At 37.9% G+C, this 23,213-nt stretch overlaps 1 protein-coding gene across 17 annotated transcripts in view; it reads right to left on the bottom strand.

Annotated features, from left to right (window-relative positions):
* DNM3 (dynamin 3) overlaps nucleotides 1-23,213 on the bottom strand; it is a 571,670-nt gene that overhangs the window by 322,419 nt on the left and 226,038 nt on the right. For all 17 annotated transcript variants that reach the window (XR_006198729.1, XR_006198730.1, XM_042924852.1 and 14 more), the window contains exons 11-12: nucleotides 13,342-13,428; nucleotides 7,061-7,131 (exon numbers count right to left, since the gene is read on the bottom strand). Coding sequence is in view for 15 of the 17 variants with exons in the window: in XM_042924852.1 (XP_042780786.1) it covers nucleotides 7,061-7,131; nucleotides 13,342-13,428 (158 nt within the window). In the remaining 2 variants the exon portion in view is untranslated. The remainder of the gene's footprint in view (nucleotides 1-7,060; nucleotides 7,132-13,341; nucleotides 13,429-23,213) is intronic.

Genomic DNA, 23,213 nt, shown 5'->3' with positions numbered 1-23,213 from the left:
GGCCACTACCTTAGAGGCAGCAAAAATATTCAAAGTTTCAGAGCCAGCAAATGGCATGATCAAAGCAGTTATTTAGTAAAAATTACCTCCCTGAAATGGGTAGTATTGACTCTTAAGCAAGGAAGACAGGAAACAGCCAGCTTCAACCCCCTCCCTCTGACTGTTGGAGTCCTGCCCAACCTTCAAAGTCAATCAGGTACCATTTCTGGATTATGCCTTCTTAGAAGGTTCCAGTTATCTTTCTTTCCCAGGAACTCCGAAAGTTCTTGGTCTGTGCCTGAATTACATAAACAGGACTTCATTATAGGCAGGTCTCTAACTCGCCTCCAACAACTTATGCTCCTTGATGGCTGATGGTGTGTTGCATTGATCTTAGTATCTTTACCTCTCTCACCACTGACATTACCTAGCCCAGTGTTTATAGTGGTTTCTTAGGAAATATTTACGAAATCATAGTTTGATACCAAGGTTATTTTTAACTAGATTATTAATGGTTTTCTGCAACAGGGTATTTAAATAATTTGACAAAGTGTGCCACAGACATGTGCTGCAGCAAGAGTACAGTACACAGTGGTCAGTCTGGCTAGAGCACAGAGCTAGGGAATAGGATAGAGAGAAATAGTGACGATAGAACAAGCTCAAGAGGTAATCAGAAGATAGATTCCACAGGACCTTGGAAACCACACCAATGAATTTAGACTTTATTCTGAAAATAACAGGGCGACCCAGAAAGAATGATAATGAACAAGACGAGAGGCAGGGAGACTGTTGTAGTAACCCAGGCAAGAGAAGGCTAACTTTAGTACATTAGTGATGATGACAGGAAGAAATAGACAAATTCAAAAGCTATTACAGAGGCAGAATCAAATGGACTTGGTAAAGATGGTGGGAAACAAAGATGAGAAGAAGGAGTAGAGGATGATGCTCAGGTTTCTGGTTTGAACAACTGGGAGGTACCATCCACAGAGAGAAAGAACAATGGAGGAGGAGTAAATTCTAAGATCACATGATGAGTTTAATTTAGGAATATTTGGTTGAGGTTTCCATAGGCTATACAAGTAAAGATGCCTAGTATGTAGTAGAATATGGTACACAGTCCAGGAAAAAGCTCTGGAATACAGTTCTAGATTTAGAATCATCAGAAAAAGGTGGTAAATGAAACCAATGTAGTGGGAGGTATCGGTCAGGGATGGTGCAATGAGAAAAGAAGAAGATCTATTAAAAAATAGTGATAAAAAAAACAGTTTTTAAGCCATGATCAGAGGATAAAGAGCTCCAAAATAAAACTGAGAAGGAGGGGCACCTGGGTGGCTCAGTCGGTTGAGCGTCCGACTTTGGCTCAGGTAGTGATCTCGTGGTCCATGAGTTCAAGCCCCGCTTCGGGCTCTGTGCTGACAGCTCAGAGCCTGGAGCCTGTTTCAGATTCTGTGCCTCCCTCTCTCTGAACCTCCCCTGTTCATGCTCTGTCTCTCTCTGTCTCAAAAATAAATAAACGTTAAAAAAAAATTTTTTTAAATAAATAAATAAATAAATAAATAAATAAATAAATAAATAAATAAAACTGAGAAGGAGTGGCTAGAACAGAAAGGGAAACCAGGAGCCAGTGGAAGGGTACTGAAGCAAAGGGACAGACCTCAACAAGAAATGGTTAAGGTGTAAAATGACTCAGAATTGTCTATTGGATTAACTGTTTGTCTCAGCCAAAAGCAGTCTCAGTAGAGTAGTGTGATAGAAACAGGACTGCAGTAGGCTGAAAAGTGAAAAAGAAGTGAGAAAGAAAAAAGGGGAGTCGCAGTCAAAGATTGACTCTAAGTCAATCCATACAGGGTTCAAGTGAATCAAGGAAATGGAGTCCCTCAGAGACACAGATTCCATGGCAAATGTTAGGGTATGCCTCTCCCTGCACCACTATGCTTAGATTGTAGAGGAGACTTGGAATTAGATGAAACTTTAGTAGTAATGACGATAGAAAAAATACTAGTAAAATGGCAACATACGGACTAAAGCAGTTTAAGGGAAAGGCCCATCCTTTACACTCTGGTGACAGAGCATTCAGAGTTGACTGCATACTCCTAAAACTTCGGATTTGCTTAGCAGCAGCTAACAAAGTTATCTCCTTCTTCTCTTCCAGTAGCTACCACTGTACCACCACCAACCCACCAGTAAAGTATGGCTCACTGATGAAGGACTCAGAGCAATCAGTTGGATTCACCATACTCTAGGACTATACTATCCAATAGAGTTGCTGGTAGCCAAATGTGGCTATATAAATCAAAACTTTAAGTAATTAAAATTTAATTTAATTTTCATTTCGTTTTATTTCTTCTGTTTTGTGAGCCACATTTAAGCTATGCAGTAGATACACGTGCCTAGTGGCTACTGTATTGGACAGCACAGATTATAAAGTATTTCCACCCATTCAGAAAGTTCTATTGGACAACATCACTCTGGAGTTAAGAAGCTCTTTCAGAATGTTCTTTTACATTATCCCAAGAAGATTATGAACACTTGCTGAGAGTCCCAAGAGTGCAGCTTATCACATGCCGGCCTGGCTCCACCCAATCGGATTGAAGCCAAAAGGAGAAGAAAACTACATGATGTCAATTCCCCCTGCAGGGTATTTAGTGAAGTCATCACAAGCTAAATATTATGCAAGAACACCCTCCAGAACCTGGGGGCTTATCAAAGAAGGATGACTCACTTCTTAAGATCCATTTTAAGGATGAAGATAAAGTTCAACATAACAGATTTGAGAATAAAAGAGCAAAGTTGAAGTCTGCTTATTTTTAAAATGGTCCTTGAAACAGAATTCATGACTTATTTGAATTGGTGATACTAATGATGCCCTTGTGAGTTGTTCAACCCTGTATTTCTACCTGGTACTAGTCCCAGTAAGCAAGCAATTCCTGAATTTGCATAAGAATCAAAAGAACAATCTTGCTACAATACCTAAATTTTGATTCCACAAGCGAGAGAACATTCTCATGTAAGAATAGGAACTAGAAACCCTATTATGATAGAATGCAGTTATGTATTGGAGGGGAAAAAAAGAACAAAAAAGGAAAAACCCAGATTGCTCTGGAATTTGATGCCAAGGTTCCCATATACCACCTTCAGGAAAATGGCAACAGAGACATTCCAGAGGATCAAGAAAGAGATAAAATGAATATTACAACCAACAGAATTTTCATGGTACTCATGTAACAAGAACTGAAATCTGCACAGTATATAATTTCAACCATGAAAAAACAGGTGTTGAGATCTACCCACCCAGCAGATTGAAAAACAAACCTTGGGCTGCTGCTGGTGGCATAGAGATACTACTCTAACGGTCTGTATCTGGAGCCCATTTTTCTCTTAAACCACTGAACTTCATAAGTCTCAGTAACTCAGAAAGGCAAATTGTGCCCATAGAACAAACGAAGAAGAACACAAGAACGTGAAAGTTCACTTCCCAAGGCATTCTGCTAACACGTTTGCTTTTCTACTCAAATATAGCAGGATAACAGAAAATGAGAAGAAGTGAATAAAAGAACAACTGGACTAGCTTTTGCTTTCTTAAATAACAAGAACTAGTACTGTGTAAAAAAAAAAAAAAAAAAAAGAATGTAGGGTTGGTTTTTTTTTCCAACAGATAAGAATGATAAGTTAAAATCTTTAAGTCATGAGGAAAGTTGACATTTTCTCCTGAAATATAGGACTTTTAGGTTCAGAAACTATATTACAGTTGAAAGATCAAGCTTTCAGAAATCAGGAAATTCCAAAGCAAGCCTACAGCAGTGCTTACTTGGACACATTACACATGGTACATATTTTACGGTCCACGTTTAACAAATAGCTGGGAGATGAAAAAAAAGTTCCACACATTCAGCAGAGCAGAATAAGGTCTATAGCAGAAGGGAGAAGTTTGAGATGTTCTGAATGCTACTCTGAGAAGTAATATTCTGTTAATCTAGTTTTAACAATTTGTTTTTTTTTAATTTTTAGAACAACAGTCATCCCAGTTGAAAAAAAGTATATGTGTGTGTGTGTGTGTGTAAAATGCTATGTCTATCACCATCCTATAAATCTGAGAGGTGCCCCCCCTCTTTTGGCAACTCTCTAAAAATCTCATGAAATAAATGCTTATTTTTCCTCAACTCCAGACCTTAATTTTCTATCTTTGGAACTTAAAAATACTTACATAATTGTCTTCAAATATGGCTTGACTTTTCTTCTTTGATGGAAACAGCATTCCTGCCAACTTTAAAATTTATAGCTACAACCATATTTTTTTAATTTTTAAAAGTACAAAAAAATACCACAACCTCTTAAGTGATTTTGAAATGAACATTTCTTCATATTCATAATTATCCCATGTCACACTGAAATATACTCCAGCTCAGCATACAAATGGAAAGAACATTTACCTCTGAGTCTCATTTGGAGACAATATCAGCAACTAAAAAAAATTCCAGTAGCAATCATACTCCAGGCATCATAAATTTCATAATAAAGTAAAATGGTACAACTAGTAATCAAATTCCTCTGTGTATCTCTCTCTCTTGCTCTCCTCCCTCACTCTGTGTGTGTGTGTGTGTGTGTGTGTGTGTGTGTGTGTGTGTAACTCTCACTTTTACAGGCTACACCACAGTTTTCAAAAGCACTTTCATATAACTTCAATAATCTGATCTTCCAACAACCCTCAAAGGTACACAAGACAGGGATTATTTATTACTCCATTTGATAGGGCAGTAAACTGAGATACAGAAAGGCTAAACGACTTGCCAAAACCCAAAGCTCACCAGTGACAAACCCTGGGAAAAATATCCAGACTGTTGATTCCCAGATCAGTCCCTTAAAAGAAAGTTTAGATGTGCAGTTTAAATTAGATGAAAAATGTGCAAAGTTGCTAGGTTTCTAAAGCAGTTTGAACAATGCTTCTTTTTTCTCCATCATAAATGTTCATAGTCTATGTCACTGCTGGAAAAGTGGGGCAGTCACCTGGATTACAGAGAGACTGCATCAAAAGGCTGAATTTGAAAGTATTTACATTTGCAAAATTACATGCCTTTGAAAATCCAGTCCATATAATACTGTATTTGAACAGCTTCTGAGGTAGAAAATACTGAAATTTACTGGAGAAAATAAACACTGGACCATTTATCTTTAAAAATAAATAAAAGAGTAATCTAGGGGGAAATGGTTCCAGAAGACTACAGGGGTGAAATTTAAATCATAGTACTGATTACAAAACTTGTTCAAAAAAACGTGAATCCTTCCAAACTCATTATGATTTTTTTTTACGTTTCCTCCTTAAATCAGGTACCACAACAGGGCAGCATTGCAACATCCTTTTCACTTTTAAGTTATGGTGTCAAGTTTACATCTACATCTGCTACATTTTCATAAGAACCTAACTGGCATTTGTAACCAATAAAAATCAGTATTAAAGGCAGCATTCTCATTATTTCAAATGACTCAAGGGTTTGCTGTTCTTTTTGATTCCTCAAAGAAGCAACTGAAGTAAGTGGAGAATGTGTCAGCATAACTTTTTACATGTGTTTCTCTCTACTTTTCAATTATTGGGCAAGCTCCTAAAAACAAAAAAAAAAATTATTTTTCTTTTTCTTATATATTTTGCCCCTAGCAACTAGTGTAGAGCTTGGCACAGGCCACATGGAGTTCACAGACTATGCTGGAAACCGGGCAGAAATTCTCAGGTTCCCCCTCCAAGCCCAGGGATAGAGAAGCGTATCAGAGTCTCGATTTCTTCCCACCAGTGATTTCACAGAAGGAATTGAGCAGTACATATGGCGACAGCCACAGGGGTTAAAAGGGAGAGAAACAGGTCTGTGTGAAGCGCCTGTGGAGAAAATACCTATCTCGAAGCTGGAGTTGGTAGTGTGGCTAAAAAGACAACTGACCAAAGGAACATATTAATCACTGTGTTCTAACAACTTTACACACAGGTCACGGACAGAAAATAGTTGAGAAAAACTAATCTACCACACAATGGATGCAAAATATACATAAACCCTTGGTTAAGCCATCACAAGGACAGCCAAGTTTAGAATGAGACAATTGTCTGTTGGATAATTAGGCCTTTGCTCCCTAAAACATGTCTATAAATTATTCCTCAGGCCAATGTTTAGTTTACATCACATAATCTACATAGCGTTGCTTCTAAGTCAGAGTGTAATTAAATAAATTTGTTTTACATTCTGCTGTGTTATATGTCTTATTTGTCCTTATTCTTAAATATATGGTTCAAGTAACAGTACATAGGCCCCTTTGCCTTATATTTTATATAAAATAGACGTTTTATGTACCTGAAGTTGGAACCATGTACATGCCACAAATATAGTTTAGAGTTAGAATCAAAATTCCTTAAAAGCCAAGAAAAACTTGTTCCACTAAAGGGCAGGAAAAATGGTGAATTCAGGGTCTTGAAAATGTCACATGATGAATAACCAACCCTGAATAACAAAGCATATCTACATGACAGTATCTGTGAATACAGCAACAGAATATTAGAATATAATAGAATACACGTATGATAGAATAGCAATATATAAACAAGTTTATATAAAGTGTACATAGTTTGTAGAAAAGAGAATGTTCATCTAAAAAGATTCCATCTAAGTTTACAAAGGAGAGTTTAAAAAAAAATAGGCCTCTATATTCTGAATTAGAGATGATAAAATAGCTTGTATCCTGTGACTTGCATTTGATGTTTCAAATTTATGTGAGAAAGTGTTCTCAAACATATTTTAAATGTGCATCTGTTACTGCTTATCTATGAGAGTTCAAGTACAAACTGCAGATCACCATCCAAAAACAATGAATATCTAAGACACATATGACTTCACATGCTGCACAATGAAGCAGCCAACTACTTTATCGAGAAAACATGGCCTCATGGCCATGAGGCTCAGACCTCCTACGTGGTTGACTCAGAGTTAATCCTGACACAGAATGTGCTCTCAAAAAGAGATATGGTTGTAGTAGGAAACTCACAATGTGTGACCTAGACAAACCATCAGGAGGAAAGCATGTGGCAATCAACTGTTTTACGTACTTTGCAAATCCAATGAAATCTTCGTGGTTGGTGTTGATGTAAGAGACTTGGATGTCAATCAGTAGCAGTACCTATAAGTTAAAGAGAAACCCTTCAGTGAAAACTGATCGTAAATATTCTCAAACACAAAACTGAGTAATTGCCTACAAATTATTTATCTTTATTTAATTCTTAAAAGGATGCTTCAGTTAAAATGAGAAGTTGCATCAATTTTTTTCATTAGACTCACAATTTTTACTCTAAATTCAGAAATTAAAAATCTACATGAAAAGTCTGAGTCCCACATGAAGACAACATGTTTATAGTTTATAGGCATGGACTCTGCTAATTTAACACAGAATGTAGGATTATTCTAGTCCTCTAAAATGTAGGCATAATGTTCAAAAGAAGGATACACGTGTACCAATGACGGGCTGCTCAGAGCTTCCTGTTCCTGTAGGCACTATATATTAGCCATGAAATAACAATATTATCTCTTGTTTTTCCTCTTCTCTTCTATCTCTTTAAGCTCCTTCTAGGCAAGCAGGAGTAACATCTCATCAACCAATTCAAAAAGGCAATATACAAATAAATAGAAAACTTCCTCAAGATCAACAGGCCTGGTTATCAAAGCAAAACTTCAGTCAGGTCTCTGCTAAAAGATCACTTCTTTAGAGGGATCCTCCCTACTATCTAAACTAGCACTCGGGGCGCCTGGGTGGCTCAGTCGGCCTGACTTGGGCTCAGGTGATGATTTTGCAGTTGGTGAGTTCAAGCCCCATGTCGGGCTCTGTGTTGGCAGCTCAGAGCCTGGAGCCTGCTCCAGATTCTGTGTCTCCCTCTCTATTTCTCCAGCTCCCCTGCTCACGCTTCTTCTGTCTCTCTCAAAAATAAATATTTAAAAAAATTAAAAATAAATAAACCAGCACTCTGTTTGTACCTTATTATACCGCCTTATTTTCCTTTGTAGCACTACCGCTAGCTGACATAGTAAGTTTTTACTTATTCAGTATACAGACCCCATCTGCCGTATCCATGCTCTATCCCCAGTGCCTTGAACTTCATGGACAATCAAGATTTGTCAAGGAATGAACTGAATGCATGTTCCCATAAACATGAAACATGAAAATGTTCTAATCATGAGATACTTAGAAACTTTAAGTCAGAGGTTTGGAAAGTCCCTCTGTAGAAAATATTCTTCAATAGGAGATAAGAGAGGGTAGAGCAACCAACCAGACACTGTAAGAGAGTTTTATCCCAGAGATACTCAAAACTGAGTTCCCCTTCCTAAGTTTCCTTTTGTTCTCCCAACTGTGTCCCTTCTCTTTCTAGAATGTTTGTTAATAGGAAGAAAAAAAAAAAATCCAGAATCCCTGCCTACATACCTCCAGAGCTCTGCACCTTGACTTTGTTGAACGAACTTTTGATAAACATGATGAGCATATTCATGCTGCCTCCCTTCAATGAAGATGACATTTGAATGCATCAGAGCCCTCAGGATAACAGTTCACTGACCAGGTCTATGTAATGTTCCCCAGAGGGTACTTCCTCAGGAAAGGCTTACCAGATCCTCACCCTATACGCTCACCCCAAACCAGGTTAGATAATGCTAACACTGTCATATAGACTATATATTGTATTATATTTTATATGTATATTGCACCTTATACTTTTTATTTGTGGTATATACCACAAATGTAATTAATTCTTTGTGTATATTTTGTTTGATGTTTTGCTTCCTCGCAAGACTGTAAGTAAGCTCAGGGTGCCCGGGTGGCTCAGCTGTTTCAGTGTCTGACTCTTGATATCGGCTGAGCTCATGATCTCGCAGTCATGGAACTGAGCCCTGTGTCAGGCTCCACATTGGGAGTGGGGCCTGCTTAGGATTCTCTCTCTGCCTCTCTCTCTGCCCCTCCCCTGCTCTCTTTCTCAAAATAAATAAACATTTTTTAAAAAGACTGTAAGTAAGCTCCATGGAAGTAGGAGTTATATTTGTCTTGTTCACCTCTTATCCCCAGAACGTAGCATGATACACGTAGTAGGTGCCCAGTAAATATTTGTGGCTATAAATTGATAACTGTCTACCAGCCTTGAATAAGACTTTGCTTTAAAGGGAGCAATTTATTACCACATAATCAGTAAATGGCCGCTTATTGTTGTCTCTCTGTCACTACCCAATGCTATGGGCTCTGAGGGTTTGCTTTTATGGCTAATCTCAGCTGGTCGTCTTGCTGTGAATCCCAAGGGGACCTGGCCAAAAAAAATTAATGCATCACCCAAATCCATCCTTACTACCAAATATAAAGTCACAGTACAGGCACTATTAGGTCAGTAACGTCATACTTTTATGAAAAAGTTTCGTATCCTCAGATACAGTTTCATTTCTTGTCCTAATGAACAAAACTCTAGAGTTAGGAGGGGTCATCATTAATACTTTGTCTGTGGTATTGCCTCTATTCTCCCGACAATAAAGCCAGATTCTGTTAAATGTTATACTCCCAAATCCATTTGGCCAGGAGTTTGCATCAATAAACCATAATGTTTAAGCACAAATAAATTGTTGCCGCCATAAAGAGCAAAATATCTACATAATTCTCAGCATTGCCAAAGGTTGTCACGAATATCTTGGCCGTTCATGCACATTAACTTGGACTGCAGTATAGGAAAAAAGTGGGAAAAAAAATAAAAACTATGGCTGCTCTCATTCATATTCCTGGAAACTGGGAGTCTGTGTTCATCCTAGGAAAAGAGCCAGGTCGCATGTGGGGGATGAAAAGGAAAATAGTACATTTTTTTCTCATTTTTTCACTTTCTCAGAGTTTCTCACTGCCTTTCCACCCACAGTTATTGAATATTTAAAGAAAAAGTAAAGCTACCCCTGCTAGCAATAATCACCCACAAAGTCAGTCCCTTTAACATGCAATTACACGTGTGGAAGCACCTGGAATGATAGCAGGCACACATTTTAAAAAAACCTATGTCTTAGAAAAAAGCTCACAGATTTATGGTTGTCTATATGTTTAATATTGAAGAATTCTGCCCCCCCCCCCACAAGGCTTCCAGAGCAGAGGTCAGTAATAATTTCTTAAAAACTTTTAAAACCTGGGGCTCCTGGGTGGCTCAGTCAGTTTAGCAACTGACTTTGACTCAGGTCATGATCTCAACCGCTTGTGGGTTTGAGCCCTGCACTGGGCTCTGTGCTGACAGCTCAGAGCCTGGAGCCTGTTTCGGATTCTGTGTCTCCCTCTCTCTCTGCCCCTCTTCCACCTCCCTCCCTCCCTCCCTCTCTCTCTCTCTCTCTCTCTCTCCCTAAGAATAAAAAAAAAAAACCATTAAAATTAAAAAAATTTTTTTAACTAAAAAATAACTACAAGAACACCTCAAAGCATTTCTGGTACAAAGGCCTGGGAAAATGGGTCACTCTCTGGCCAGCTACTTTGGAAGCATCATACAACCCAAAGCAGCATGGAGTTCAGAACTCAAACCTGAGATCTATGCAAACTGCTACCTTCACATGTCCAAGAACATGAATGTTTTTACCGCACAGGTCGTACTATAGGTGCCAAGCACCAGCTTCTTCAAGTGGTTGGCTGATGAACTGTCAGACTAGGACACCTGAGATGGCCACTTAGTAGAGACACCTGCTCCATCCCTTATCTCCCACTTGGGGAATGAAGTGATCACTACATCAGAGTTGCAGGTGAAAGACAATTTCTCTTAAAATCAGAAAAAGGCAATTCTTTCTCACAGATACTAGGTACCACAGCTCTGTAGGAAAAACAATGAAAACAACTAAAATTAATGAAGAACTCAGAACTGCATTTGGATGCTTAATTTCATCCTCATAAAATTCCTATGAGTTAACTACCATTATTATCTCACTTTAAGATGAGGAAACTGAAGTATACGATGTCAAGCACCTTATTATTTGCACAGAAAATAATAGCAGAGGTGGAATTCGGACTCAGGCAGTCTGAACCTGAAGCCCACAATCTTAACAACAGTGCTAAGTTTGATTACATTGTTTCAGTAAAGCAAAACTGAAACAGGAAACATGAAGCTAACAACTGCTTAGATAGGAAGACAAAGGTAATTAAGATAATAATTGTACTACTTCAATATTGTTTTTACATAGGATCCCTAAGAGTTAAGTAGGATAATATTATCCTTTGAATTTTATAAAATATGGACACTGAATTAAAACTGTTATCTTATTGACTTAAGGTCAGGAGTACAGTTGATACTAGAACTTCAGTTTTCTTGGTCCAACTGCAGCCATGACATTAGATGTGTGGGGGAACTTCTGGTGTCAGGATTTTATATCTGGCCCCAGGCTTAATTTCACTGGCTCATGAGTTAACATTGATTTGTTTATCTCCACTAAGTCAGAAAGCCTATTTTCTCCTCTTTTTGGCTACTGTAGCTATCCAAGGGTGTGGAAGCTGGAAAACAAGTGAAAACTATGAATAATGGTTAATTAACTTCCAAAGCACAACGATAAAAAGTAGTAGCAATGAATCCCACAGCTCAAGCTGATAGTCAAGTTTTACTGAGTCACAAATATCCCAACCTACTGGGCCTCCATCCTGTCTCTTCACTTTCTCCTTCCACCCTCCCCACCCCGCCCCACCTCACCCCACCCCACCCCTACACGCACCCTCTGTGGCAGTTTGCCTGTGTCTCTCTCCCTGTGGTTTCTCTCTCTTCTATTTTGCCTTCTCCTTTTTCCCTGGCTTTCCCTCTCCACCTTTCCAAAATCTTGGAATTCTAAGAGGCACAAAATCTTGGAATTCTAACTTAGAGAGACTTCTGAGATGACATAGACCAACATCCCAAAGCTGTACATGAGAAAACAACAGTCCTGAGAAGTGATTTCCACAAGAACATGCTGTTATTTTGTAGAGAACACATGGCCTGAGTCCAGTGTCCTCTACATGCTGTCACAGCTGTGTCCTGGAACTGAAGAGCATTTGAAAACCTTCATGCCTCCCATTATAACATTTTTGTAAATAACTAAGAATAAAATCCACCTAAATTTAAGAAGCTTTTACTATTTACACACAGTCCTTAGCTTTTTCTAATGAATTACCTTCGCATAAAATAACCTTTTGAATTAAAAGAGCTAAATAGGATTAGAAGATAATTTTAAGGTCACTCCTTACAAGCCATATATATATATATTATATATATGTGTGTGTGTGTATATATATATATATATATATATATATATATATAGTGAATATATATATATATTCACTAAATAGACATGTTTAAAAGAGCTGTTTTTTTTTCAATGTTTATTTATTTTTGAGAGAGAGAGACACACACACACAGTGAGAGCGGGAGAGGGGCAGAGAGAGAGAGACAGACAGAGGGAGACAGAATCGGAGGCAGGCTCCAGGCTCTGAGCTGTCAGCACAGAGCCCAACGTGGGGCTCGAACCCATGTCATGACCTGAGCCGAAGTCAGATGCTTAACTGACTGAGCTGGCCAGGTGCCCTAAAAGAGCTGTTCTTAAACATTTTTTTCTCTAATTATTTTTATGAAAATGAATGTAGATGAAGGTATACTGAAACACTAGCACAGTTTAAACTTGTTGAAGAAGTGACAATGAGAATAATCTTTCGGGAAAGCAATCTGGCAATATGTATCAAAAAAAAAATCTTAAAACCCTCTGTATATCTGTCAACCTAATTATTTCACAGGATTCTGAGATTAAATAATAAAGACATTCATCACAGAATTGCTTGGGATAGCAGCAATAAGACAAACAAATAAACTGTTTAAACAGTTAGATACTTAAGTATCTAATCACAGGTTCCATGGATAAGTTGATGAATAGCTTTCTCCATTCACCTAGGGGGAAAAAAACTGACATTCTTCATAACATTTTAGGAATTTATGAATATCCTGATACCCATCTGTCGGCCCATTAAAAGCTAAGAACCTCTGCTTAAAGAAAACATGTGGAATGTTTCTGGATTATTGGCTTTCAGAGTGGAGTGTATACATGCCAGGGGTGCACATGACAATCCATGGGGCACCAAGAGTAAAAGTAATTCCTCTTACTGTTTTCTAAACGTCGTCCTTCAAAGCTTTTACACTCGTTTATATTCTCAACATACACAAGATGTTAGTATAGCAACACATGTATAAAATTCATAAATAAGTAAAAATAAACATATGTGGTTGTGTTCTTTCTTGCCATTCAGAGAAAGGCCAACTGTTGGAGACCACCAGACAGCCTTGGAGAACTTCCACTTTTGACAAAGACCCTGCCCAACAAGGAAGCCTCCCCTCACCTGGTCCTTTGTCTTCCCTTCTCGCTCGCGAATATGGTTGGCAACAATCCTTTCTGTTTCCTCGCAGAGTCTGGGGAAGTTTGCCAGCTGTTAAGAGAAACATCTGAGTTAATACACAAAAAGTTATACTGCAAAAAAAGAAGCAAAGATATGTTATCTTATAGAAGGTACATATTGCAAATCTAGAAGCAAAAGTAAAATATCCTAAAGAAGAATGGCAGAGTGACAGAAAGGGCTCCACAAACAATCATCAAAATAACTACATTATCTGATAGGAAACACTTCAAAACCAGTAGAGAAATTCCCTGCAAAAACAAAAACAGAAATCCAAATACCATCTAGTACTATGCTCTACAGAGTTGGCACTTAATAAAGTTCAAAGATAAAGAAGATAGAAATGAGGATGAAAAAGAGAACAATGACTCACATTTAGAGAGTACTTACCATGTTCTAGGCTGTGTGCTTAACACCTCATGAGTTATCTCATTAAAAATCCACAACAATCATAAAAGATAGGTTTTATTATTAATTCCATTATATAGAGGATGAAAATGAAGCATAGAGAAGTTAAGCAACTTGCCCAAGAGTAAACAGCTCAGAATTGGTGGGCCTAGAATTCCAACCCAAGCCCTTGGGACTCCAGAGCCCATTGTCCTGTCCACTACTCTTTGAGAATGATTTATTCCATGAACCACAGAGGTCAATTTTTTTAAGTTTTAATTTATTTATCCTGAGAGAGAGAGAGTACACATGTGCATGTGCACTTGAGTGGGAAGGGGCAGAGAGAGAGGGAGAGAGAGAATCCCAAGCAGGCTGCACGCTTTCAGAGCAGAGTCCGATGACAGGGGGCTTGATCTCACCAACTGTGAGATCATGACCTGAGCTGAAATCAAGAGTTGGACACTCAACTGATTGAGTCACCAGGCACCCTGACATAATTTTTTTAATTCTTCCCTAACAGATATGTTTGCATGTACATACTTTTTGGCAAAACTATAGAAATAATACATTTCAATCACTTATCCCATCTAAATTATGCAGGTAATTGTCAAAAATTTAATTTGCAAAAAGGAATGAATTAATCATAGTTGTTTTCAATGTAAGAAAGAAGAAGAATGGGATTCTATGAGAATATTCAAGGAGGCCTAATCCAGAAGGACTTGGGTAAAGTTGTGTAGAACAGTTGTGGGGGAAATGAAGCTTTCCACGCCCCAGAACAGTGTGAAGGCAATGCGGGACAGGGACAATGAATGGTAAAGGAAGTAAAGAAAGATCAGAGCAGAGAGTGAGGAGGATGGTCTTGTGGTGAAAGTAGAAAGGTAAACAGAGGTCAGATCAGAAGGATCCTTGCAGACCTGCAATGAATTTTGGCTCCTGAAGCAATTCAGATGAGAAATGCTGGTGACGTGGACCGGGATAGCAGAAATAGAATGGAGAAAAGTGTGCAAATTCATGGCATATGACAGGCAAATGCTAATTCAATGATCATTTAAAGCACCTGAAAATAATAATAATATCCCACAAAATAGGCAAAGGACATGATTTAATTAAAAAAGAAATTTAATGATCAATAGCAAAAGAAAAATATTAAACTGCATAAATGATCCAAGTAATGCAAAGAAAGATAATAACTCTCATGTTGTCAAATGGTTCTAATTATTTTTATGAGACTTAATCTAGATGAAGGTATACTGAAACTAGCAGTTTAAGCTTGCTGAAAAAGCGACAATGAGAATAATCTTTCTGGAAAGCAATTTGGCAATATGTATCAAAAAAAATCTTAAAACCCTCTGTTTATCTGTCAACCTAATTATTTCACAGGATTCTGAGATAAAATAATAAGGACATTCATCACAGCATTGCTTGGGATAGCAACAATAAGATAAACAAATAAAACTATTTAAACCACCTAAATATGTAATGATATTAAATAAGTTAAGGTAGATCCACTAATGGGATATAATTACCTGTTTAAATAATATCCATTACCTAATTTTTTCATTCTAATTTCTAAATAATATCTAAAAACATGGTAAAGTGTTTATGACAGTAAGTGAAGAAAATCAGGCCACATGTATATAAATGTGATTACACATAAGCATACACACATATACACGTAGTCATAGGCCACCATATACCCTTGATATCCTTCAAGGATACAATCCAAGATCTTACAAATCTCAAAATTCTTGGGTAATATTGTAGCACCTAATATGTCTCCTAATTTTTAAGCAGTTGGAACTAAACCTCCCTGAAATATAGCTGCCCCATGGTCAAACAAGGTCACTGTACACAGCAACTTTATAGTATGCATGATGCACATTAGTGTCTTAGCTAGACAACAAACTGTAATTCTTCATGGAACCATCATAATCACAAATCATACATAAATATTCAACATCTAAGGCTGCAAGTCTACTGTCCACACACAGAAAAAGGTCTATAGAAATACTACAAAATGTTAATAGGAATAATCTCTTGGAATCATGGGTTATGCATAATTTCCATTTTTTTCTATCTACATCTCTACCTTCTCCAAATTTTTCTACAGTGACCATAGAGCATAGCATCATAATAAAAGCATAGAGACCTGGCTGCCTCGTTACTTTCAAAATTCACAGCCCAGTGTCTCTTCATGAGATCACCAAACCATTACTCCCTTTTTGAAATCCTTAGCTGAATCCTGAGATGTATGGCTCATTTGGGGGATTATTTCATGAAAAATTGAAGGCACAAGTGAAACTTCCACTTCAAGTTTTGGAGACATTCCCCAGGAAAAGTCTATTATCCCAGCAGCCCTTTTATACTCTGAGAATATTGTAAGTTATTTTTTGTGAATCCTGTAAAAAGTTTTAAGCAGAGAAGAGATAGCTGATCAACACCAGTTGTTCTTCTTCACTAGTGCAAAGCCGGGTGGTATATGTGACAGTCACCACTAGCCTGTCCTAGGCTACCAGAGCAACTGTTTCTCCTCTGCACTCAGAGCATCCCAAGCTAACGGCACACCTTTGCTTTTTGACAACAGCTGCACAAATATAGAATTGTCCTCCTGCAGAAAAGCGACAACACAAGGAATAGTGGTCTACTGAGAAGGAAAGTCAAGCCTCTAACAGCATTTACAAAATGGATGACAGCAGAAGGTTATTTTTAAAACACCAAGGAATGGCACTATAAATATTTTTTTTCAGAAACAAAATACTTGATAGCTGAAGGTTCCCAAGCTAGTATGCAGCCATCATTAAAGTCTTGAGAAAGGCCAAAATGACAAGAGTACTCCAAGAAGCAGAAACATCTAAGAACCCTCCCAACTACTGGCCTTGTGGGGAGGATTGATTTTTTATGTGTGTGTATCTCCTGATCTTTCCAAACTTACTACCCATGGGCTTAACTTCCCCAGGAAAGGAGCCCACCAGAGCCATAATTTGGTACCTACAACTGAGACAACTGGAAGTAAATGAGCCTAATTTCTAAGTGGAACAAAAGGGAAAGAGAACACACTGTAAGAACCGCCCCCATGGAGGCAAAGGAGGAGAAATATTGAAGGAGACACTAAGCAGTGCAGGACCTAGCCATGGCTGAAAGGCAGTAATGAAGCTGGTATGGTTTCTATCTAGCTGGTTGATCTGGAAAGACTGTAGGAGTATAAAAATCAAAATGTTGGCTTGAATTGCTGGCTCTCAAATGTAATACTCCAGTCCCAATTCTTCTCATAATATATAGAGGAAGAAGTTAAAAAAAAAAGTCCCACTCACATTCTGAATCATTTCTGATTTCTGATCAGGCTTTCTGCCACTCATTTCATTAGCTCATTCAATGGCAGTTCCTGCTCAGTTTGCATAACCCTTTTCTTTGTTTTAAAAAATACTTCACTCTGATTGCCCAGTTCAGTTCCTCATCTCTCTTCTAGGTCTCTTATTTAAGGCACAATGTTTCCTCAACCATATTAACCATTATAATTTCCTATCTCTTTTGCTCTGAATACCAAATTGAAAGCTTGCATTTATAAGACTATATTTACTTTGTCAAATCATCAAAGTTGTAATTATGTATGCCAAAATAATATTGATTTAGAGGATGCCATTTTTATGCATTTACTCCCCTATTAACTACTTAAATATTCTAGAAATTGATTAATACAGAATCAATAATACAGAATTAAGGCTTTGCTACTGATTATATTAATTTTATATTCCTGAATTTATTTCACATCAGTCATTCATTTAACAAAGATTCATTGGGAAACTGCCATAAGCCAGCCTGACACTCAGTTTTTGTCAAACTACCTGATATTAAAAACAGTCTTGAGTGGCAGGTTGACTATAAAGGTATATTGTCACACCAGAGAGAAATATTTTATAAAAATCAAGAGAAAACACATGAAAAATAAATGGCTAAACCTGCTCAGAGAAGGCCTCAGAGGATCTGATGCTTAAAATCAAAACAATGAAACTTCCAGACAGAGCAGGACATTAATCAAATGACAAATTATTTCTAAACAGCTTACTGTTTTGTTATTTTTAAATGTTTATTTATTTTTGAGAGAGAGAGAGAGAGAGAGAGAGAGAGAGAAAGAGACAGAGTTTGAACAGGGGAGGGGCAGACAGAGAGGGAGACATAGAATCTGAAACAGGCTCCAGGCTCCGAGCTGTCAGCACAGAGCTCAACGTGGGGCTCAAACCCACACACTGCGAGATCATGACCTGAGTTGAAGTTGGACGCTCAACCCACTGAGTCACCCAGGTGCCCCTAAACAGCTTATTGTTAAAATTACATGGAATAATCTTAAGTAATAAGGAATATCCAATGTGGAAACAATGCAGTATATATGAAGTAATTCTGAGAGAAAATTTTAGTTATGGTCTGAGAGAAAATAGCATCATATATTTTTTAATACAAAACATGTTTTAATAAAATTCAGTATTTTAAGTGTTACTTATGGCAGCATTTAATTACTTTGGTGGCATTTCAATATAAAATTTGCTTTTAAGCATGGACCACATTTTTCCCCTAAAGGAAAAAATATTACTTGAATGGCCTTTCTATGCAATAAAAGTTACACACTTATAAAATTTACTAACAATTGATTAATCAGACCATGAGAGCCATGCTATTAGGTTTCTCTTGGAACAGACACAGGATGAGGCAAGATTTCTACATCGTCAAGAGTAACTAGTTTGCTGCCTTAAGCAAAGACTCAGGTTATTAGGTAACCATCTGTTCATAGTTCCATACCAAACACAAACGGAGAAAATAAACTAAAGACCAGATCAATTTTTTTTTAATGCACATGACTTGAGTTGATTGGTTTGGCTAAACTAAAGGTATGGACTCTGTTTTGATACAAAAGCTATAAACCTTCCAATGTTGGCCACTGAGTAACACTGCTCATGAAAGCATATAATAATTTTATTCCATTTCTGTGAATTAAAACCTGCCCCCAAGTCCCTAGAAATCCTTTATTTGTTTATAGCATAACACTGGATTCATTCAGGAAAGGAGAAAATATTTATTATTATGAAATAAGACATTTATTATGACAAAAGGTAAAACAGAAGCAGTAACATCTACAAAGGTGAGAAACAATTCTAGTACAGAGGTCAAGAGATTGCACAAGTGTAAATGGGAAAATTTTTTTATCAAGTGTTCTGTATTTTATTTTATTTTATTTTTTAATGTTTATTTATTTGGGGGACAGAGAGAGACAGAGCATGAACAGGGGAGGGGCAGAGAGAGAGGGAGACACAGAATCGGAAGCAGGCTTCAGGCTCTGAGCCATCAGCCCAGAGCCCGACGCGGGGCTCGAACTCACGAACCGTGAGATCGTGACCTGAGCTGAAGTTGGACGCTTAACCAACTGAGCCACCCAGGTGCCCCTCAAGTGTTCTGTATTTTAGAAGTGGCACATGGGAAGTCTTAGAAGACCTAAGTAAAGTTGTTAGAAGGGGAAGGGAGCCAGGTCCCATTGAGGTGGCCTTGGGTAAAGTGGTCAGAGAAAAAGAAATGCTGCTGGCCCTCCTTCTCCAAGTGGGCAAATCCCAAATCTTTACACCTCAGATACTTTCTACAATTGGTGCATATGTGATAGAAGAATATGTAAGTTATACTGGTATGTTCTCACCATAACATTTCATCTAAGCAGAGAAATGAGAACTTCAATGTTAGCAAATGCTGAAGAATAAAAACAAAAGTCCAACCTTGAGTGAAATAAGGCTGAAAGATAATCAGAAGAGAGAGCCTCACGAAGTAATTCAGAGCACACCCAAACAGGAGCCCAGGGTGGGGCTGACACTGTCCCCAAACAACACCTGAAGATAATAATCAGATTTCCTTTCTTTCCAAGTTTATCTCTGGTAGACGTATTAATGAACAGCTTAAAAAGAAAAATCAGGGTGCCTGGGTGCCTCACTCACTTGAGCATCTGACTCTTGATTTCGGCTCAGGTCATGATCCCGGGTCATGGGCTCGAGCCCCAGGTCACGCTCTGTGCTGAACATGGAGCCCACTTAAGATTCTCTCTCTCTCCCTCTGCCCTTCTCCCCCACTCATGCTCTTTCTCTCTCTCTCTAAAGTAAAAAGAAAAGAGAAAAACAGAAAAATCAAGGGGAAAAGCAGAAGTCAGGGCAAATTATAAATTAAGAATTAATTATAAAGATCATAAATTCTTTAGTGAATTATGAGATGAAAAGGTGAAATTCCTGGAATATTATTCAGCCATTAAAAAGAGGGAAATCCTATCATTTGTGACAAGTTAGATGGACCTTGAGGGCAGGGGCTAAGCAAAATAAGTCATATAGAATCTGCATGATCACACTCATGGAATCTTGTAGAATCTAAAAAGCAATAATAACAACAACCAAGCTCATAGATACTGAGAACAGATTGATGGTTGCCAGGGGCAAGGGGCAGGCAAAATGGGTGACAGTGTTCAAAAGGTACAAACTTATAGTTAAAAAATAAAATCCTGGGGATGTAATGTACAGCATGGTGACTATAGTTAATAATACTGTATGCATATTCACAAATTGCTAAGAGAATAGATCTTTAAAGTTCTCATCACAAGAAAAACTTTTTAATACTATGTGTGGTGATGGCTGTTGACTAGACCCAATGTGGTGATCATTTCACAGTGTATACAATATTGAATCATTATGTTATATACCGGGAACTAACATAGTATGTCCATTATGCCTCAATAAAATAGGTGGGGGTGGGGTTAAAAGCAAGTAACAATAACAAAAAGGTGAAATTCCTATTCTTTAAAAGCCAAGTCCCAGGCCTGAATTCTCTACAATACCCAATGAGAGGTTCAAACTTTAATAATCAGCCTGATTTGACACATGAGTTATGTGAGGCATCTATTATATGCAGAACATAGCAGTTTGTTAGACTGACAGCCAACTGGCAGAGAAGGTGAAAAGTGAGTCTTTTTGTTCATAGAAAACCACAGCAGATCTATCCAGACCTAAAAGAGCCCTATGTGAGCATGATGTTTTGCAGCCATCCTCCTTCAACCTATAGACTTTCATGGAAGGTAATCAAGTGGCTACTTCAGTCAAACTCATCATTATCTGCCACATCAATAAGACATGATTCACTTATTCTTTCAATTATTCATTCAATAATTATTATTGAAAATCTGGCTGTTTTAAGATTGTGAATAGAGTGCTGAATAAACCAAATCCCTACTCCCATGGAGCTTATATTCTCAAAGTCCCTTTATTGTCCAACAACAAGAAAAACAAAAGATATACATAGTATAATTCACGTGGTCATATGTGCCACAAAGAAAAATGAAGTTTGGTAAGTAGATGAAGACTTACGTGTATGTGTGTGTATGTCTCCGTTTTGAAGGAAGGCATGTACAACTGTAGATAGGAAAATCTGAGAAAGACAGATTAAATGGCATTTGAGGAGAGACTTGAAAGGAAGCCAGGGGGTGATCTGCACAAGTATCTTGAGGCAGAGCATTTCCAACACTGAGAATGAGAAGTACAAAGGCCCTGCCATCATATCCCCTTGACATGTTGAAGAAACGAGGAGACCAGTCTAGCTGGAATGGACCAAGGAAGGGGAAAGTGGGAGGAGCTTAGAGGTGAAAAGGAGTAAGATCATGTAGGCCTTGAAAGCCATGCTAAGGACTTTAGATTCACCTGATTAGTTATGTGTACTCAAAGCAAGATATTGAGTCACCTAACATGCCACAAAATTCAGCATTTTTTCTAATAGCACTTTTTAATGAAAAAATTTTCCTTATATTTCTAACAGCCAACCAATGCATCTTTTCTATTTCCTTGCAAAGCTTTTCTTTTTTTTTTCTTTTTTTTTTTCCTTTTTCTGAACAGGGTAAAAAAAAAATCAATTAATTGGTATGATGGCAATCCAAGAATGTGGTTTCCCAAGAGGCCAATAAATGGCACAGTTGTTAAACTGTGGTTAAAAAAACAAGATGTTCCTCTCAGTGCTTCCTGAAAGAAACTCAGGACCCTGCAATGGTGCACTGGAGAATTGGGGGTAAAGAAAAGCAGCTGAGAGCTAATACCCACCAGAAAAATTCTGAAATTGACACGTCTCTGGAGTGAAGCCAAACACTCATAAAGCTCTAATGTTCTTGTCTTGTCCTCCAGTGCCCCAGAGACAACAGTGAGAAAATACACGAGAAGACTGCATTTCCCCAGGTTAGAAGTCTAGCTTTGTGTTTTGTTACTTGAACACACATAAATCCCATGTTTTCCACTGATGTTTATTTATGTGGCTTAAGAAAAAAATTAAGTATTTTACACATAAGACATTCAACATGAGAAACGTTGTAAATGAAAATACTGTTTTAAGAATACATGTGAATATATACATTCACAATACAGCTAGAGTAACTATGGCTTTCAGATGGCCTGGGGAAGTCTTGCTTTACTCCTACTATTCCAGTGAAAGTATTAATAGCTCCCCCTTTCAATCTCAAAAGAGTCCTATGTTGGATGACAAATAATATAATCACATTATCTATGGCTCATATTCAAAGGGGTCAAGTAATAAAGCCCAGGTATCCTCAACTTTAATCAAGATTATTTTGCTTGTAAAAGAACTTGAAAGTAGACATAACAAGGGCAAAAGTCAAGAACATCAAAATGAGAAATAAGGAAAAGAAAACCTGCTCAAATTTTATCATTTTAAAAGGAATGACTAGGGGGGCCTGGGTGGCTCAGTTGGTTAGGCATCCGACTTCAGCTCAGGTCATGATCTCGTGGTTTGTGGGTTCGCACCCCGTGTCAGGTTCTGTGCTGATAGCTCAGAGCCTGGAGGCTGCCTCGGATTCTGTGTCTCCCTCTCTCTTTGTCCCTCCCCTGCTTGTGCGTGCTCTCTCTCTCTCTCTCTCTCTCTCTCTCAAAAATAAATAAACACAAAAAGCTTAAAAAAAATAAAAATAGAAGTCATGACTAAAATATTCTTTTAAAGTACAGAGTTCTTTAGCATCAGGATAACTTTAGAATATCTAAAATTTTTTGTAAGTTTATTTATTTGTTTTGAGAGACAGAGTGCACATGTGCAATTGGGAGAGGGGCAGAGAGAGAGAGAGAGAAAATCCCAAGCAGGCTCCACAGTGTCAGCACAGAGCCCGATGCAAGGGCTTGATCTCACGACCATGAGATCATGACCTGAGCCAAAATCAACTTGCTTACTGACTGAGCCACCCAGGTGCCCCTAGAATATCTCAATTCTTAATTTATAAAGTATTTATAGAGTGCCTCTTCTGTAGGGTTAGTCATTATGTTAGATACCAAGAATAAGAAGATAAGACATAGCTCTTTTTTATTATTACTTTTTTACATTTATTTATTTTGAGAGAGAGAGAGAGCAGGGGAGGCGCAGAGAGAAAG

Source organism: Panthera leo, chromosome F3 (assembly GCF_018350215.1).
Source record: "Panthera leo isolate Ple1 chromosome F3, P.leo_Ple1_pat1.1, whole genome shotgun sequence".
In the NCBI taxonomy this organism is placed as follows: Eukaryota; Metazoa; Chordata; class Mammalia; order Carnivora; family Felidae; genus Panthera; species Panthera leo.
This window is presented reverse-complemented; position numbering and strand designations above follow the sequence as displayed.